This window comes from Vulpes vulpes, chromosome X (genome assembly GCF_048418805.1).
Source record: "Vulpes vulpes isolate BD-2025 chromosome X, VulVul3, whole genome shotgun sequence".
NCBI lineage: Eukaryota > Metazoa > Chordata > Mammalia > Carnivora > Canidae > Vulpes > Vulpes vulpes.
In genome coordinates, this window is record NC_132796.1 from 26,904,472 (window position 1) to 26,926,056 (window position 21,585).

General features: G+C 37.0%; 1 protein-coding gene across 7 annotated transcripts in view; it reads right to left on the bottom strand.

Annotated features, from left to right (window-relative positions):
- The window catches only part of DMD (dystrophin), a 2,426,617-nt gene that overhangs the window by 670,637 nt on the left and 1,734,395 nt on the right, over positions 1-21,585 (bottom strand). For all 7 annotated transcript variants that reach the window (XM_072743155.1, XM_072743156.1, XM_072743160.1 and 4 more), the window contains one exon: positions 8,893-8,994. In XM_072743155.1, the coding sequence (XP_072599256.1) occupies positions 8,893-8,994 (102 nt within the window). The remainder of the gene's footprint in view (positions 1-8,892; positions 8,995-21,585) is intronic.

The window sequence follows — 21,585 nt, forward strand, 5'->3', positions numbered from 1 at the left end:
ACCTCACACCAGTGAGAATGGGGAAAATTAACAAGGCAGGAAACAACAAATGTTGGAGAGGATGCGGAGAAAAGGGAACCCTCTTACACTGTTGGTGGGAATGTGAACTGGTACAGCCACTCTGGAAAACTGTGTGGAGGTTCCTCAAAGAGTTAAAAATAGACCTGCCCTACGACCCAGCAATTGCACTGTTGGGGATTTACCCCAAAGATTCAGATGCAATGAAACGTCGGGACACCTGCACCCCGATGTTTCTATCAGCAATGGCCACAATAGCCAAACTGTGGAAGGAGCCTCGGTGTCCATCAAAAGATGAATGGATAAAGAAGATGTGGTTTATGTATACAATGGAATATTACTCAGCAATTAGAAACGACAAATACCCACCATTTGCTTCAACGTGGATGGAACTGGAGGGTATTATGCTGAGTGAAATAAGTCAGTCGGAGAAGGACAAACAGTGTATGTTCTCATTCATTTGGGGAATATGAATAATAGTGAAAGGGAATATAAAGGAAGGGAGAAGAAATGTTGGGAAATATCAGGAAGGGAGACAGAACATAAAGACTCCTAACTCGGGGAAACGAACTAGGGGTGGTGGAGGGGGAGGAGGGCGGGTGTTGGAGGGGAATGGGTGACGGGCACTGAGGTGGACACTTGACGGGATGAGCACTGGGTGTTTTTCTGTATGTTGGTAAATTGAACACCAATAAAAATTAATTAAAAAAAAAATAAAATAAAATTAGAAGTCCTGGATTCCAGTCTTAACTCATTGCTACAGTTATGTGATCACTGGCAAATCAGATAGGTCACTCAGATTTATCATCCTTGAAACGTGGATATAACACTACCACCTAACTCATAGCTTTGTTGGAGAAACTAAATGAGATATTTTATGAGAAGAGAACTCTGTGAACTGCAAAGTACCATAAAATTGTTGGTTAGTTATTATGCACTACTTAATGAAGCAAAACAGGAGATGGTCAATAAAAATTTTCATTAAAATGTTAAAATAAAAATATTTCAATGCATAAAGGACATGGTTTTGGTTAATCTAAAAATAACATGTTTATGTATTCAGTTCCCTTTTATTAATATACATTCTGAACAGTCTATCCATTTACGTGAATGTTATCTTGCCCACTGTTATTTCCAGGTAAGTAAATGTGTTACTATAATTTCAAACGCAGAAATTTAAAAAAATGAAGTCGTGCCCTGAATGTACCCCAAACACTCGAGGGCACTGTTCAGTGACAAAAATGCAATAGGCTCAGAATTGTATATTCCCTAAACTTTCATAACAATTAGCAGTAGATTTTGATTCAGCTGGCCACAAAAACACTCTCGCAACTTCTTCAAGTCTTCATATACTTCAGAGGTAAATTCGATTATCGATAATATTATGGAAGTTTTGTTTGTTTGTTTGGGTTGGTTTTGCTTTCTGGTACTCTGGCAAGTGCCCAAATTTCTACTCTCCCATCTTTGCTATTAGGCCGTCAGCTTCTTTCAGGTAGCCAAACATGTTTGGCTGTGGCAACTAATGCAGCATTCCTCACATAATGAACTTGAAGCAGGGCTCAATAAAAATCTATAAAAGGTAACAATTTCTGCATTACCAATTTCTTTAATGAAATTTAAGGGAATAGACTCTATGTCTAAGTTTCAACATCTTCAAATATAAAATGAGTGGGACAATAATGATCAAGTCCCATTCTTTGTTAGATTTCCAGAATTTGAAAATTTTGAAGGGATCCCTGGGTGGCGCAGCGGTTTGGCGCCTGCCTTTGGCTCAGGGCGCGATCCTGGAGACCCGGGATCGAATCCCACGTCGGGCTCCCGGTGCATGGAGCCTGCTTCTCCCTCTGCCTGTGTCTCTGCCTCTCTCTCTGTCTCTCTGTGACTATCATAAATAAATAAAAATTAAAAAAAAATAAAATAAAATAAATTATTGCTACCACCTCAAGATGAACCCAGTGATTATCCCCCAAAGGTCAAAGTTTATTTAAAAAAAAAAAAAAAAGAAAATTTTGAATATGCTTAAGTAAATTGCAGACCCCAGGCTTGCCCCACAAGAGCCTCTCAAAATCGACAATGGTAGGAGATTCCTACTTTACCCAGAGGGAGAAACTTGGAGAGCATTTTTTTAAAAAAATGGTACACTGAGTTTCATTTGAGAGGACTTTTGCAGCTGAGTATTATGTTCCATGCTTGGGATTACTCATTAAGCGTTAGGACAATTATCTCAAACAACGTGAAATTTATTCCTTATCAAGAGCAGGAATTAAGAAAAAGAAAAAAAAGATTTCTAATCATAGCTTTCCATTTTATACTAAAAAGGGAATATAGTTTTAAACTCCACGTGAGTTTGGGATTTTCAAAATGTAAAAATCTTATGTTTTTTCTCCTGTGTCAATATTCGGCAGGAAATAATATTGGCTACATAAATAAATGAATCCACCCATAGCTCTATGCATACAGACATGCATGTGAATGTTGTAACTGAAACATCTAGGTCTCTAGGTCTGTCTTTATAAATGTAATCAATACAACTGAGGGCCAGGGGTGAAATCCAAATCCCTAAATGCTTTCCCAATTCCAGCCTGAGCTACTGAGTAAACCTCAGCAGAGACTATCCCTCCAAGGATTTCCTCAGAAAAGAGTCGACTCATATTATTAGAGCCCTCATAATGTCTTTTCTGTCCTGTTTGTTTTATTGTGAACAAAAAAAGCTGCATGGTAATCTGTAGTGACCTCAAGAGGTGGGCATCTGGGATGCTTATAGAAGCCATCTGACAGAATTGGTTAATAATAATTTTTAAAAAGGTTAAGAAAGTTGGTAAATCATGAGCAATTATTCCTGGGGTATAACCTCACACTTACCAGTGGTGAAGGCCATTGTAAACAAGTTTTCTAAAGACAGTTTTAAAAAGCAAAATAATAAGTTATTCTGCTGGGATGATAAATAATACAGATCTAAGAAAAATGAAAAGATTCTCTCTCCTAATATCTTGTGAGGGGGCAGTCAACTTGGGGATGAGAATTTCAGGATGGGGGCACCTGGGTTGCTCAGTGGTTGAGCATCTGCCTTCGGCTCAGGTCATGATCCCAGGGTCCTGGGATCGAGTCCCACATCAGGCTCCCCCCAGGGAGCCTGCTTCTCCCTCTGCCTGTGTCTCTGCCTCCCCCTCTGTGTTTTTCATGAATAAATAAATAAAGTCTTTAAAAAAAAATCCAGTGATAACACCGAGGAAGTAAAAGATGGCCCTTTTCATAATTGGCAACTAGCTAGGCGTGAGGGCCCTGATTGAACATAATGGACAGTCACAGAAAATAAACCACATACAGACAACGCCACCCCAGGGCCATACAATACAGAGTTGTTCCAACAATACAGAGTTGAGGCCATTCTGTTACCACAAAAAGGACTGGTATGAAGCATGGCTACTTTTTCAACAGTGACAGCTCTTCCCCGCTTCAACGCCCTCATCTTGTAGATAAAAATTATTATTAAAGATACCCAATCAACACATTGATTCTGTTGACAGCATCTAATCCAAATGCCTTCCATTTCCCTAATCCCTCTCTAGAATCACCTAGCCAGCCTAACCCTGTAAGCTGCTCTTTCTAACCCCTTCTTACTGAGATGCCCCACAGTTTCCCTGGAGAGAGCTTTCCCTTGCTGCAGTAAGCTAAAAATCCTAACTTTTTTTTTTATTATAAGTATGTTTCTAGCAGTCTTTGGACAGACAGCTGTAATGGCATCATACAGGGATTCAAACAGCAGCATCCGGGATCCCTGGGTGGTGCAGCGGTTTGGCGCCTGCCTTTGGCCCTGGGCGCGATCCTGGAGACCCCAGATCGAGTCCCACGTCGGGCTCCCGGTGCATGGAGCCTGCTTCTCCCTCTGCCTATGTCTCTGCCTCTCTCTCTCTCTCTGACTATCATAAATAAAAACAAAAACAAAACAGCGGCATCCATTTTGCAAATAACTTGGAAGATAGTGAGCTCTAGAATTCTGGGATATACATATGAAGAGTGTGAGTGAACTTGTTTCATAAGATATAAAATACAGCAAAAGCAATATTTCTAAAAAGTGTGTTATTCTGTAAAATGAGATTTAAAATATGGAAATGCTGCTCCATTAAGAAATTAAATATAATTAGACATTTGCAATCTCATCCTCATTCCTAAATGTTCATAAGTTGCTCGAAAATCTATTAGAAATCTTATTTTCCCAATGGGAAAGTGGGGCTCTCCTTATTTTCAAGCGTATGTGATTAGCATTTATTCAGCCTTTACAGTCAAAGACTTTTCCTCAGTTGTAAAACTAACATGTTTTTTAAAAATGAAATTCTGCTTCTCATGTATTAAATTATAAAATCTCTCTAATATTGTTACTTTCTGTCTGTAATTCTTCTCCCAACTTTTTCTGTGACCACTGCATGGAAATTGTGTTCACCAAATGAGTGAGCCAAAATGGACCTATTCATTTTGAGGGGATAGACTTGACTGTTATCTCTCTATTGATTTCTGATGTTATAAAAAAAAATTGTACCAGGTAAATGAGACCATATGCCTGACAGAGCATATATAAAAGCCAGATATTGTTATCAGTGTAATATTTCATTAGGTAACATTTTGACCAACAAGACACCACTCAACCTGCTATATGATCTAAAAATCTTCAGACGCGCATCTGTTGAGTAATGTATTAAAAATTATCAGGCAAACAAATAAACCCTAAGGAAGTTCTTGGAAATGTTATGATGTTGATATTAGCAGTAGAACAAACTTGTTGGGAAAAACAAGCTTAATCTAGTTAATTAACAACAAAACAGCTGGGAAAATGAAACATCCCTGGTTGTGATTGACTTTAATTGGAAGTGACTAATGACGCTGTCATTCTGCAGCTTCTATTTGAGGAAATGATGCCTGGAAGATTATAATTGCCCTCTTGACCATTTGTCTATGGCAATTATTTTGTGTTAAAGGTTGGGGTGGAACACTTTGACCAAATACAGAAAGCCTCAAGCACCTTATGTTTTCTGTTACATTTAAAAGAATTCGAGAACATTAATAAAATATATCATTAAACTCATGGTACTCAGATTTTGTTTTTATAATCTAAAAGGGTAGCAAAGCAAATCAGTTGGTTTCATCTTATCCCTTCAGCAAGTAACCAAGACACTTAAAATTCCATTAATGTTCTTACTTTCGATATACGGAAGGTGATATAAGTATTCCAAAATACATACATATACTGAATATATTTTAACTGAAAGAGTGGTGTTCTAGGTTGAGTTAAATGATGAGTGTCAATAGAAGAAAATGTCTTCTAACTGCTTTAGTTCAAAAGAGAGTTAAAAAAAAACACTTTAAAAACCAAGTAACTTTTTTTTTCAGTAGTTGTCAATATTGATGTCAGTGATGGCAGTTGTTATTGCGGCTTTTAAAGTGCAAAATTACTCTGTGGAAAATGGAGCATATTAAAACAAGATTCCATCAACAGCATTATCATAATATATTATTACCAAAGGGATAACTTAAGGAAAATGTTTAACAATTTATTTAATTTATCTGACCAACCTTCAACAATTTCTGGAGATGAAGAGACCATATACACATCAGATGAAATAAAACTGTGCGTGCGCATGTGTGTATGTGTGTATGTGTGGGGGGAGAAAGAGGAGATATAAGGCAAAACAAGAGTGGTTATTTCTTCAACCATATTAATCTACAAATTTTGCAGTAATTTTGCATCTGAGATCTAGTGCTATATTTATGTCATTAGTAGAATGTCTCCTAATAATATATTTGGCCTTTGATATTAAATTCTCAAAGAAAATAAGGAAGAAGTGGGTTAGTCACGATTGACAAAGAAGGAATCTAAAAATTTACTATCTTTGAAAATTAAAGAAATCCTAGAGAAGTTGATGAAGTGAAGGGAAAGGGGAGGGGATTCAACAGGGATGAGCCCAGCCCCCAAGCAGAACTCAGCTTGTGAGGTGAGCACAGGAGCTGGACAGACAGGCTGTATGATGCAGCATGTGGAGGTGCCAACAGACAGTTTCCTAAGAAACAGAATCATGTTCTGCTATATCCTCAATGAGACTGTCTATAGGCGGAGGGCACATTATTTTTTTTTTTAATTTTTTTTAAGATTTTACTTATTTATTCATGAGAGACAGATAGACGCAGAGACCTAGGCAGAGGGAGAAGCAGGCTCCATGCAAGGAGCCTGACACGGGACTTGATCCCAGATCCCGGGATCATGCCCTGAGCCAAAGGCAGACGCTCAACCACTGAGCCACCTAGGCATCCCCAGAGGACACATTATGATCTATCGAAATACTAGATCTTATGTGTATATATATATATATATATATATATATATAGAGAGAGAGAGAGAGAGAGAGAGAAGAGTTTTCATTTTCTTTTTTAAGAATATCACTTTCTCCTTCATAACTTATCATTTCCAATAAATCTTCCCCCCAAAACAGAACCAAACTTTGTTCATGAAAATGAACCACAGGCTACTCAGACCCCTTTTCCTTCCATTAAGGACTGAGAAACCTGTAAGTTCAGGAGAAAAGGCATTAGGAATCACACAATTTTTAAACCTGGATATAGAAAATGAAAATTGAAAGGGACTTTATTTATGTATTCTCAGAGCAATGGATCACCCTTCAGAAAAATCATCCCTTAACCTTTAAACTGAAGTTTTTTGATCCACACCTGTTGCCTTGTTGTACTGGGTTCCATGTTCTGAACCAAGAAGTGGTTTCTGAACCTCTAGCATTTCAGGCTACCCTAAACCCCAGCTCATTTTGAAGTGTTTCCAAGGTCATGGTCCATATCAAAAGTTGCCTATAAATCAACTGTTTCTCCACATCCCCAGGCTCCCAAGTCAATCTTGCCTTTCTGCCTCTATCAACTTGATATTTTGATTCTTCTCCAAACCTAAGGGATAAATGGCAGAATGGGAATGAGTTTTCACTTAAGTTCTATTTCTCCGAAATGAGCTGACTTAAAAGGAAATGCGGAAGGAGAGAGACCAGAAGGAAAGAGAGTGCTCACTCTACAAATTGGTTTTAAGGAATGCAGATGAGAAGGAAAGTCAGGGCCTCCTTGCTCTTCCTTTTATTTCTGAAAGCTAATTCCCCTTTATATCACTAATGTGAAGGCAGAAGGTACATAATGCTCACTCAGATGGGTCTGATCTCCAAGTGGCCCAGGAGTTGAAGCTTGAGTGGGAGGTGTGATAAGTTAGCATCAACAGCTTGCATTGTTTACATACAATGAAGACAAAAATTTTCTCATCGATTTTCAATTACGAATTTTCCCTCCGTTGTTTTTTAACAAAGGAACAGAAGTGAAAGACAATTTCAATGCATATCTGTAATCTGTAACAATTGTGTCAAACCCTACATAAAGTCTTTGAGAAGCAAACAAGCATAGATGGAGTAGACCTATAGAATGGTCCACTTGTTTCATTGCTGGCTACCAGAGTCACTCTGTTAAGCACGAAAAGAGTCTGCCTAGGGACTGGTTTTCTTCAGAACATTAGCAGAAACCCTGAAATTTGCTGCTTTCAGGACCTTCTCTAGCTCTCTAATCTAAATACTGAACACAGTGATGCTCCATGAAAATGATCATACCAGGCTTGGAACTGGATGTAAGTTATCATCATCGTCGTCATCATCATTATCATCTTGGATATTAGGGATGGTGATAAGTATTCCTGGATTAACTTCTATCAGTATCTACATACAAATCTATGACTTTTAGCATCTGGTGTTTGGACATTACGCTTAGACTAAAACTTTAAATTTACCTAAGGAAAGGCCCCTTGTAAACCATAAGAAAAACAAACAATTTTCTAGAAATGAAGCTTGGGCCAAGCACAAGCAGTGACCTTAGAGACAAAGTCTAAGTCATGGTAATGTTGTTTGCAAGGACAAACTAGTTCTGTATAATGAGGTTATTGACCTGCACTGTTTTGGAGCATTTTTAAACATGAGGGCGAGGCTCACTAAATCTCAGCCTGCAATGTTAGCTAGAGAAACCAGGACTGATCAATAAACAGCCACCATTCCAGGCTCTCGGGAACCTCTATCATAATGGGACCCATTATAATTTTGGTCAGGTAGAGAAAATAAGGTAACCCATACCTAACATCTATTTATCACTGGACTCTCATTTGCAAATGGAAGCCATTGATTAGTTATTTTTCGAAAACCAAGCTGGCTTTCTCTTTCTCTCCTCATGTAATAGCCTGTGAATAAACGTGTCCCAGACTTCAAAATGTACGTGAGGAAAGGAAAGAAGGAGAAAGCTTTCTCCCAGGCCAGCTTTTTACCAAAGAGAGAAGCAATTACATGACATTTCGCTAAAAATTCTTGACCTAATAAAGTACTAAAGCCCGAATGCCGATTTTCCTCTTTCATAAGGAAAGAGTGTCACAGAGAAAAGAAAGGTCACGGACCATATTGTGATTCTTTACAGCTGTTGGAGACAGACAGTATGATGCAGTAGCTTGATTTGAATTAAGCCAAACAATATGAAAAGCATCAAGGCTGGCAAGCAAAGCAATAAAGCCTCAAAGAATTTAATCTACCTTGAAGGTGGGACTACTTTCTGTATTGATGGCAGCACACCAGGACAGAATTGAGTCCTTTAATGCAATGACTCGTTAATAGCCTTAAGATCACAATATATAAATAGGATATGTTGATCAAAAAGACAGCTCAGCCTCTGCTATTGCGGTATGGACAATATTTCTTTACAAGTTATTTCATTGATTATAAATAGACCACGTCAATGGCAAATGTACAACAGGGGAAGCATAACCCATTATGAGGTAATGGATATTGCTAGAGGTTGCTTCATTACCTTCGCTGGCTGAGTGGCTGGTTTTTCCTTGTACAAATGCTGCCCTTTAGACAAAATCCCTTCCACATCCGGCTGTTTAGCTTGAACTGCTACTTCAATTTCCTGGGGAAAAGAACACATACAGTGCAGATTAACTTCACAGTTAGCAATAAAATTACTAAATTTAAATATACCCTTGGAGACTCCACATGTATTGTGGATCAATTTCTGCATGGTACATCAGGGCACAAAAAAAGTACTTTCAGTGCAGAGAAAAGAAATAGAGGCCATTGCGGAACATACTAAAGTTTAAAATATTTATCCCAGATCTCCTTGAATTCTGTCCTAATACTATTAAATAGAAACACAGACACTAACTTTGTTTTAAAAAAAACCTCAAATGCAATAATGAGAAATAGGATTTATGAATATGATTAATATGGATAAATGCTATTGTTTAGCTTCAATAATCTCAATAATCCTAATGTTCATTTTACTTTACAAACTTCTTATTTTAACAGGATTCTTCTGGGCTTTGGATCCAAAATTTCACTTCGAAATAAAACCCAATAATTCTTCTCACATCATTGTCAAGATTAAGTTTCTTTCCAAAGAGTAAACACTTCAAGCATCATATCAGGGCTTATTAATTATTAAGCAGTCAAATTGAAAAGGTCTTTTGAGGAATGATCTAACTATTTTTTAAAAATGTTTGTTTTTCCTTAGTCTAGAGAAGACTGAAGAATGACCAAACAAACAAACAAAAACCTCTTTAGATATGAACATAAAGTGTTTTTGTTATTGGCTGCTGTCTAGCTCACTTGAACACAAAACAAAAGAAATGTGCATAAATTGAAGCTGAAGGAAGTGAAGTTAAATATTACAGAAGACTTTTTGGATGGAACACTTGTTAAACACTAGGATGGAATATTGATTAATCAATGTCAGGTGTCAGTTAGGACCTGGGCAATCTTTCCCAGATAGCAACTCCTGATTAACCCATATCTTCCTTCCCCCCTCTCCTACCCTGCAGCCTCCCAGCACTGCTGTGCGTGCGTGTCTTCATGCCATTGCTTCTTTTATATACTCCGTTTGTATCTTTCTCTCTCAGCTCAGCAGAGCGGGGAGTACTCTGAACCCAAATTACTATCATGTATGGGGCTCAGTAGGGTGTCTTGCAGTTTACACGTGTTCAGCACACACTCCTGAGAGGGATTTATTTCTTTAGTTCTCATTATAATAAACACCAGTGGAAGGCAGGCACTTGAGTTAAAAGTGTCCATAACATTAAGACTCGCCGTGTGCCTCCATTGCTATGTGAACAACACATATGTGCACACACCACCTTTAAGGACAATTATGGAGGAAACAAGACCTAAAGTTATAAGAGCTTTCTGAGTTATTAAAGGTTATTTAAAAAAAAAATCCTGCGAACTTGTAATGAGTTCAAATTCAGCATGCACTTTGTGAGAATTGGGTATTTCTCCGTTTAAAACTGTTTATAAGTGCACCTGGTATAAAATCTACACCTTCAGAAAATGATCACAAATAGTAATTCTACCAATGTTTCAGATATGCAGACAAATGATGAACGCTAACATCTTTCTCTCCCTGCCCCTCTTCTGCAATCCCAAATAAATAGTTCCAAAGATTGCACAGCATTGATGCTACTATTCAGAAGGCTCTGGCAGATAGAGTTAGGAGACTGCATTTTATATCACATTTATTTATTTCCCTTAGGAAATAAACACATTTTAATTCATGAAATTTTCATTGGCAAATGAACACGAACAGCAGCAAGGCTGACATTAGGGCAGCCCAGATATTACTTAGAACCGAATATGAAGCAGGTGCTTGCTAGATGAACTGAGGAAAAGTTGGCATGCCTTGTGAAATGTCCCTGTTTTTGCACCTGCAGAAGGTAGGATATTCCCTCTTCAGGTCATCAAGTTAGCCCCAGCTTTAGTCCTCTGATGAATGAGCACTGCAAAGTCACATCATTTCCCTTTATAGAAATGTTTCCTATTAGCATGTCCTTCTATCACAACTAATGTCATCTCTTTGTCCTTCAATGAAATAATGAAGAGTTTAAGTACCTAGATGAGATTTACTCTTAGTCCTACTGAAATAGAGCAATGGTGAAAGAATCATGTTCAGCTCTAAATTCTTTGTTTGTTATTTCTTGGCAATTTTTCGGAGAACCCGATCTTTAGTTACATGTACCTTTGATAAATCACTGCAGAAAGGCCATTCTTGAAAATAAAATTCTACAATTTACCCCAATACATTGATTTGTGGTGTGAATTTATGAGTTAAAAGGTACGTCAGTTTTTCCGGGTCACATATTACTGCTTAAAGGGTCAAGTGGAGTAAATCTAATTTAATTCACTTAAAATACTCTTTGGTGTATTTTTCTTTAGTGTGAGAAAAATACACTATAAGAAGCTGATAAGCATCCTGAGAAAATGGAAGTATAAGTGAATTAAATTAAAAAAGGATGTGCTATCTCTCCATGTAATGAAAGCTTGACACAGAGACACTGAAAAGCACAGCAGAGCCAACAACCCCAGCTGAAGCACAGGACTACGCAAAAGTAAAAAACACAGTCAGCTGTGCTGAAAATGTCAAGACACTGCTATAATGATATTAACTGCTGTAATGATATTTACAAACCAGAGTTGCTAACAGATTCCTATGTGTCAAACACTGTGGGCTCCATACATTTTTTTTTCTCTCATACTTAACACTCCTAAAAAAAAGGGTCTTGTCTAATTTTACAGATGCTGAAACTGAGGGACATTGAGTCAGTTGTCCAAGACCAAAGAGTTTGTAAGTGGCAGAGTTGAGATGATAACCAGAATGTGTGCCACTAAATGTCCACTATATCCTTCCTTTTGCTGTATAGACCATGTATGTACATGCTCTAAAACTGGCAGTCGTATCCCTTCACACCATGTTATTGTTTCCTTTTCCTCTTAACTCCAGTTTATTCTGTAATATCCTCCTAGGGTGTAAGGGAGAGAGAATCTGGTCTCCTCCCAGAGAAAAGAGATAAATTCTGACATAGCCTTTAAAATGCACCAAGGGTGTTCTCTTTGTGGATTTCTGATTGCCAAACTGATGATATCCAGGTCAGAGAATTGGTTTGAGTAAACCTTTTATCTTACAAACGGCCTCACATCTTTATGTGATTTAAGATAAGGTAAAGGAGGTCACCACTAAAATGGAAATATGGCTAATTATAGTGGCCAGTTTTTGCGAGTAGAAAGTGTTCGATTTTGAAGAATGTTCAGACAAGAAAGTCTTCATAGAATTTCCATCGAACACCACCACCACCACCACCAACAACGACAATAACAACAACAAAAACCCTCCAAAACTACATTTCTAATAATAGCACTTTTCCATTTAATTTTTTTCCCCTGCCTTATTTTTAATGTATTCTCTACAGTGTAAGACTGTTCACCACGAGTCAAGACCCTTATCATGTGACTAGTGTTTTTATTCCCCTCATTTCAGAGAATTGACAGTTCACTATGGTCTCAGGCATAATTTCAAGAAAACAATTTGTAGTAATTAGAGAAAAGGGAGTCATCTTCCATTAATAACCACTAGGAAAATATCATGGTATATTTTAAAATCCAGCCCTCCTAGGTTTCCCAAGTGGAGTGACATTCTAAGCACCTTCAGGCTTAGTTATTTCTTATGAAACACTATTACTCTTATTGGGGAATTGTTGGTCTGATGAGCTACAGATCAAAGGTTAGTGAAGAAAAAAGACTCAACAACACCTGTGAGGGGAAAACAGCAATTCTGATGCAAATTAATGCACACTTACATTTGCCAAAACTTGATATAGTCAGTATTATATTTCTATTTTCATATTAAGCTGATTATATGCATTTGTTTTTTTTAGCTAGAAATTTGCCCCTAAGGAAAATGTAAGAGACACATTTTACCTTTTTTTATTTTTAATGTTTTTGTATTTTAAAAATTTTTAATTGTGTCTCTATCATTTTACCTATTGCTAACCTTAGGATACATGAATATATATGTATATATATATGAATATGTGCATGCTATATTATCACCATAGGAGGAGAATATAGACAGTCTCTTACATATGTTCCAACATTCATTCATTCTCTGTTCATTCAACAAACATGGAGTGAGTTTGAGAGTCTTGGCTGGGAACTATGAATACTACAGGGAATAACACAGCCCCTCGTGAAGGATAAAGACAAATGATCACATATTCAGCTTAGAAGGCAACATGTAGAGCAGCCAGCAAAGTGCAATGCATGGTGGGGCACAGCAGCAGAACTGACAAGTTCTGTGTTCGAGGGAAAACAGGAGGGTAGGAGCTGGCCTCACAGTTGGAGAAAGGCCTGAGCAGAGGCTTGGAACAGAGAGAGCTCATGCACTTGGTTGACAAAAGGAAGTGATGATATAAAGCACTGCAAGAGGCAATCCGGGATCTGCAAAGACAGAAACCGGAGACAATGTGGTGATCCCATGCATGGCAATGGGAAGAAATGGTATAGGAATAGAAGGCAAGAGCTGGAGGAAGAAAGGATCTCTTATACAACCCTCAAAACCTTAGTGGAGAACCCACAAAAGGGCTTTAAATAAGGGAATCATACTTGTCATTTGAATTGATGCCCTAAAAATGAACATATATGAATATATGAATAGACAGAGAAAAGATCTACTACTAATACATGGTTTTTCATTCAGATAAGCTGGTGTGAATGAGATATGTAAGCTGCTCCTGAAAAAAAGAAATTCAGGATAAAAATTACAACTTTTTTCTTAGCAAACTTAAGTGATTGTTACCTTAGTTTTCTAGTTTATAAAGAGTATTTCCTGCCACTTGGCTAATTTGTCAATCCCCACAATCAACCATTTTTCCATGAACGCTAAGATATCATGGATTCTAAGAACCATTATTATTTTATGAACTGTTAGGAAGGTTAAAAAATCAGACTTTGTAGACACTATTATGAGATCTATCTCAATTTTGGAGAAGTTGAAATGTAAAAAAGTGCATTTTTGGAATCATGGAAATTCTAAGATGTTGGTGAATACTACAATTGGTTTCTGACTTCATGATTATTCACTGGCTCTATAAACATGGATACTCTGTGAATGAATACATTTTCTTCCCCATTAACTTTGATCTTTATCATGTGCCTTACTTTGATCAATGAACTGTGAGCAGAAGAAACTATATGACAGTTGTGAGCTGGGTCTTTAAAGACAATTCAAGATTAGATAGTACTACCAGTTCCTATCTTCTACCATGAGAGAATATGTACCATACAGGAGTTGCTCTTTTGGCCTGGGTTCTGTAATAAGAAGACATTTGAAGCAGGTCCACAGTTTAGAATAAGAAAACCTGAACATGATCCACAGTGTGGAGTAAAGATGCAGCTGATCTACAGACACATGAGTAATAAATGTTTGTTTTAGAAGTCACTGAGATTTGGGGCTATTTGTTACTGCAGCAAGAGCTAACAGTTACAATATTATAAAGAAACAGCCAAAGAAACAAAAAATATATGGGTTCAAGGGATGAAAAACCAAAGTAAGCCTTTAAAAGAAATGTACCCTGGTCACATATTTTGGCTGCACCATCTCTCATTCCCCATATAAACTGTTTGCTAAAAAGGGTAGCAAGAAACAAAAAATGAAATGGAATCAATATTGTGTTAGAGCCTGACTTCTCTGGCCTAGATTGTCAGGCAAACTCTGACAAATGAAGGCTGATGGATGGAAAAACACAACATTGTGCAGTTGCGTTTCTTTCTCTTTCCCCTCATACTGGGTGACTGTTCTTTTATTTATCTACAATTAGGTTTGCGAGACCACGGCAACGCAGCTCTCCTTCACTGTAACTGCATGCTGTCAAGTACGTGCCAAGCTGATTGACAAAGAATGACAGGTTCTCTCTTTCCATTCTGAGCTAATCAAGGGCAGCCCACCAAAAGGAGGCTTTTTTCTGATTTAGAGATTTATGGATTTCAAAAATAATCTGTCCAAATATACAAAGTATAATACAATATTGATTTTTTAAAGTGGTGAGTGTTATGAAACCAAGAAGATATAATCTACCAAGGTACATACTTGGAATGTTCAAGGCCAATAAAAGAGTGGACATTGGTGTGACCATCAAGCAATGAGACTGCTACTCAGAAGCCACATTTAGAAGCCCTCCACTCTTGAAGAAGGGGTTTCAGAGTCTTTTTGGCAGAATTAGTCTGACAAATAAGATCTTACCAACAAATCCCCATTGTATTAATTCATTCATTAAATATTGACTAAATATAAGAACACCTATCATGTGATAAATAGTTTAAGTAATGGATATTTAACAGTGAATAAAACAGACAAATTTTTCCTGTTTGCACAAAGCTTGCATTCTAAGGCAGATGACGGACAACAAAATATAAATTACGGCATCTCAGAGGGTGAAAAGTGCTAAAGAGGAAAAAAAAAAACAAATCATCAGGTGGAGATAGATGTATGTGTGGGGTAAAGAAGGATGGGGGGGCACACGGGAGAAGTTGTGGAGGGAAAAGCTTCATGAGGAGGTGGTATTTGAATAAAGATGAGTGGGAAGTGAAAAAATGAATTGAGTAGCTATCTCAAGGAAGAACAATCCACGCAGAGGAAACCACAAGTGCAAAGACCCTGGGGCAGCAGTATGTTTGGCATACTCAGTTAAAAAAAAAACGAGGAAGCCAGCATGAGTGGAGCCCAGTGAGCAAAGGGAGAGTAGCAGGAAGCAAGCCAGAGATGGTTAGGCACTGCAGGGCAACTGTGTGAGGCCCTTGACCATTACTCTGTGTGAGATTAAGAACCATAGGAGGATTCCAGCACAGGAGTGATGTGATTGGACTTATTTTTTAATAGATGATTCTGGCTGCTGTGTGAAGATTAAACCAGAGGGATGTAGAGAAGAGGCAGTAGTTATAAGCAAATTCCCAAGAGAGTTAGTTAAAACACTGGAAGGAAGAAAGTACTTGTTTGTGGAAACATGATACACTTATTCTGAAACTCTTTATACACAGAGCTTTTGAATGAGGACTAAATCTTCTTAAAGATTTAGTTAAAGCAATACTCTAACCAGAATTGTTTGTTGCAGGTGGATCTCCCCCAGGTTTTACTATGTTCCCAAGTCCTTAGTGGTAAAGACTGTGGGTTCTTGAGCCCAACTATGTACATTCTGATTCGGGCATGACTGATGATTTTCAACAGACATCAGACTGCTCATAGATCCTAAAATATATCCTAAAGTCTTTGCTATCTGATTTTTTTTTTTTTTGCTATCTGATCATTTACAGAAAAAGTTAGCCAACCACCGATCTAGAGAAATGGCTGGGTTCGGGATTTGTGGCTCTTAGGAAACGTCCAGGTGCACAGAAATATTATACGGGCAGTTATTTTTAAAGATAAAACAGGAGCAGCTTATTTTGCCTTTTATCTCCTCATAGAGACTCATAGAGACAGTCAATCAATTGAAAGTTATACCTTGGAGCAGGGCTCAACAAACATTTTCTATAAGGGGCCAGACAGGGGATCCCTGGGTGGCGCAGCGGTTTGGCGCCTGCCTTTGGCCCAGGGCGCGATCCTGGAGACCCGGGATCGAATCCCACATCAGGCTCCCGGTGCATGGAGCCTGCTTCTCCCTCCGCCTGTGTCTCTGCCTCTCTCTCTCTCTCTGTGACTATCATGAATAAAAATAAAAAAAAAAAAATAAGGGGCCAGACAGTAAATACTTAGGTTTCATAGGCCATATGGTTCCTGTCGCACCTGACTTCTGCCTGTGTGGCGTGAAAGCAAACGTCGATAATGTAAACAAATGAGCATGACTGTGTTCCAATAACACTTGCTGTACAAAACCAGGTGGTAGATTGGATTTGTCCCTTGCACTCCTCTTTCAGGGTATTACAGTGTTGTTGGAAGTAATCAGATGAGCGATGAGACATCTGGGTTTTAGACTTAGTGACTCATGAGTTGGGGCAAGCCACTTAAATTCTCAGAGTTTTAGTATTTTGGTATCTGATGATTATAGATAGTATTGCCCCTCTGCATGGTAAGTTGACCTCTGAAGGACTTTTTGCTGTTTTCTACATTGAAACCTGGCAAAGTTGGAATGTCAACTATGTTCGTAGGCAACATCGCTACTGCTAAACAAACAAACAAACAAACAAACAAACAAAAAACCCTGATGGGTAAATTCCACGTGGCTTGGGAGTTCTACTTATAAACTGCAAATGTTTAAAGGAAAACCACAGTTTGGGGGATCCCCTACGTGTAGTAACTTTCAAAATTGTGCACGTATCTTGCATGGATCTTGGAAACTCTACCTATGTCATAAGACACTGGCTTCTGGGTCACATTAGGCTTCTGGCCAGGGTTGACCCAATGCCTCTATGTGAGTCTCCTTCCTTTGCACCTGATCTGTTATCTGGGAGTAGACAGGTGCTGGGGGCAAAAAAAAAAAAAAAAAAAAAAAAAAAAGGCTCTCTGATAGCTCTGTGAATGCTGCACAAACTGCTGTGAATTCTAATCCCACTAAAGACAGATGTCTGATCCTGCCTTCTGGGGAAGCTGTGTTTCTGGTCCTGGTCCTGGTCCCTTCGAAGTGAATTTGAAGCTGAATATGGTTAATGGGAGCCTCATTCATTTGCACCTAAGAAAACTCGCTGATGGGCTTTATAATAATCATGTCTAGGACCCACATTTTCTTTCCACAAATTAATTGCTTTAAAATTGGGACACATTTTATAAATGATGGTGTGTCACAGTATAACTGACAAGCACCTCTTTCTTAGTGACAGATAAAATAATGATGCATATTCTAATCAATGGTGTCTTCACTGCAATGAAATATGGTATGTGACCAGGATATTTAGAGTAGGTCAGGATCAAATGATTTAGTATATGCAAAGATAATACTAACTGCTACCATTTATTGAGAATTTACTAAGTACAAACTCTCTGCTATGCACTTAACATAAATCATCCTAGCTAATCTCACTCAAGCTCTACTGCAGAGCCTTTCACCACACATAACTGACATTTTTTTTTTTCAGATTAAAAAACTAGAGTCACAAGAGGTGAGGAAACTTGCCCAAGGCACAAGATAACTGATGGTAAATATAAGATTTGAACCCTGATCCTTCCGAGGCATATCCTGCATGCTTAATGACTATATATTCCATGAATTTAAGTATAATTTATATATACAGTTAGATTTTCTTTGATAAGTCACAGTGTTTAGAACCAGAACAAAGTATTTTTGATTAACACATACTTTTAAATTAGGGTTTTTTCAACCTCAGCGCTACTGACATTTTTGCAGGAACAATGATTTGTTGTCAGGAGCTGGTCTTTTACTGTAGGATGTTGTGCAGCATCCCTGGTCCTGATTCACAAGATGCCAGTGGACTTCCTGCTCCCCCAGGTGTGGGAACTGACAAATTCCCCTGGAGAATAAAATCAACCTTGGCTGAGAACCACTGAATTACTGAATATATAAATGAGCAAATGAAAGAATGTCTACTCATGGTCTTCATTTCCAGGGTACATGAAAGAGGATGATTTAATATTAGTATCCTTCCTCTCCTTTTACTTGTAAGTAACCTTGTTTGTAATGCTATCTTTCACCTATTTTTTTAGATGCACTACTATGCCCACAATGACTTAAATCTCATTTGCATGTGGTTCTGATGAACTGTAACTAAAACCGTAGGTTTCAGTTTGTGGCTGAATTATTCCTAAAAACACTGCTCTAAATACCCAAATGGATCCAGGAACACAGTGTATTGTAGGGAAGAGAGAGGCTGATAGAGAAGGAGGTAGTTTTGCTATGTCGGAATTACCTTTTACTTGCGCTGCACATTTGCCTTGGCGAGCAATATCTGCTTTCCTTTAAACTGATACAGCACAATGCTGAATTATTATCCATGTGGCAATTGGGCATAGTTCTTGAAGTCTTGATAGAGAGTATTTTTTTAATGTAAGTATTACTAAACACTAGAAGTTTCCTTCTTAAAATATACAACAACAGTTAGGGAAATTTTCAATAAAAGCAAAGAGCAATTTAGTACGCCTGAAACTAACATAATATTGTATTTAAACCTACACTTCAATAAAAAAATTAAAAAGAAAAAGGCAATTCAACCCGACTTCATGATTGACACACTTCAAATAAAACTAAAGGTGCTTTGTTTTTCACTACTAAGTGCTATACTAGAATTATAGTTATTATCTAAAACAACTCTTTCTAAATTCTTCCATAAACTTGAGCAATCATCAAATGGATAATGTGATTAAACTTGTGTTTAAAAAAATAGCAACGACCACAAAAATATCTGAAGTTTCTCTTCTGAATAGCCTTTCCTTAAACATGTATGAAAAATGAAACAAACATGAGGGTTTCTGAAATCAGGGAAAAGAATGCATGATGGAATAAAACCCCTTCTTTTGTTCACATAACATGTCAATCTTCATCTTGAATCCCAAGTTTACATTCAGCCTACCAAACTTAACTTTTGTATTCTTGTAACTCTCTATTATTTCTACCACTCCAGCTAAGTGAACATTTTCATTGGTGTCCTGTAAAGTCAATAATAAGGTTTTGGATTAAGAATTATGGACCTGTATTTCAGATGCATATAACTATTAGAACCCAGAATATACAGAGAACTCATATTAATCTGTAAGAGAAAACAAATCAATCCAATTAAAAACTGGGCAAAGTATTTGAAGAGTCAACTCATAGAAGGAAAAATCTGAATGGCCAACAAACTTGAAAAGTTGTTTAACCAAGGATATGTAAATTAAGACTAAATTCATGTCATTTCCTGCTGCTGGTGGAAAGTAATTTATAATATATAATAAAGATGTGAATACTCTAGTGAGTCAGCATTTCTACTAGGTATTGTCACATGGGTTTATGAGAAGACCTACAAAGAATGTTCTTTTAGCTTTGTTTACATTAGTGAAAAACTAGAAACAACCTAATGATCATTCATTTCTAACCTTATAACTCTATTGATTGTTTTGTTTCTATTCAAATCAGAAATACTTTAACAGATTTCTCTTCTTCTCTAAAGCTACTTTAAATCATTGTTCTTATTTTGTAGGGTGTCCAAAATTCTATTTAACTAAGTCATAAGCAAAGTTAATGCTTCTATTCATAACTGACCCACTGAAGATATTAAAGATAATAAAGATAACACTGTCTCTAATAAATCTGACTTCATCTATAATGGCAAAGACCGTATAATATCTCAGATATCATCTGCTTAGTCTTGAGTAAAGCACAGGAGTGTGTGTGTATAATTTTGTATTTTTGTTATCTCTCCAATTATGTAAATCGCTAATACTTATTACTAGGCTAATATGAGAAGATATATTGCAATAAATGTTACCACGAATTATTAATTTTGTGTTCCTTATCACGTACTTCATCAGATAATTTAAAAGACAGAGAGGCCTATCTATCCATATTTTCTCTAAGTGCTATTCACAAAAGTTCTCTCAAATGAATCTTAAAAATTAAAAGTATGCACACTTGGTTTTGTAATTTCATGGGTCAATAAGTAGAATTCTAGTTGTATCCTACACATTCTAGTGAGTGCTTCCATATTTTGCCTTTTGAATGCTTAATAGTTATTAATTTCAAGAAAATCAATCTCATTTTAATAACTAGCATGCCACATAATCAGTCATTATAAATGCAGTTTGCGTTTTTAACCTTAAAATCAAAACTGTTATTAAAGCACTATGAGTTAAATAATTATGGGTGCTTTTATTAACTATATACTATGTGCCTTCTTCTGATCAGTAATTGCTGAATATTCATTATATCCAGAGGAGCAATGAAGTGTTCAGAAGTTGGAAGCTATGGCTTCAGAAGTACTGGATGTGAAAACTCTAAATTTTTAATATATTGATTTGTATATTGAAATTACACAGCAAATTAAATGCATTTATACTATTTGATAATTTAAGTAGTTAATTTACAATGAAGGTGTTTCTTTTTCAAAATATATATCAGATACAGATTGAAGTATTTGATATCTTCCATAATATGTATAATTCCGTATGTAATAACTATATTTTCCAACATGTGAATGAATGATCCCAGACACACTACCGCTTGCAAGGGAGAGCCACGAAGAACGAGAGAAAGGTATGACGGGGACAACAGGAGACAAGTGGAAGTTTGGAAGTATTTGGAATATAAAGGTGATTTCTAAGTCAAGTACAACTGACTAAAAGTAGTAACCACCTAGTTTTTCCTGTTAGATGATAGGAGGACTTATCCAACATAGAATTGTATTTTTAAATTAGATTCATAACACACTCTTATTTTCATGAGAGAGAAATTAATATATGTGAAATCTCAAGGTAAAGAACTGTATATTTAAGAAAAAAATATCACTAAGCAAACCTAGCGCACCAAATGGACTTACATCTTCAATGGGAATAATCATGTGACCTGTGATGTATTTCCTCACTAACACCATCTAAGTTTAATTCTGAATTAGAATATTTCAAGTGTTCCTTAAAACTGTACCTTGAGAATACTACTGAGTTTCATTAGAAATATTCCTCTCTAAATTAATTTGCACCAATCACTTCGGTAATTTTTTTAACTCTCAAACATGAGTAGAAGCATGCATTAGTATAAGTTTA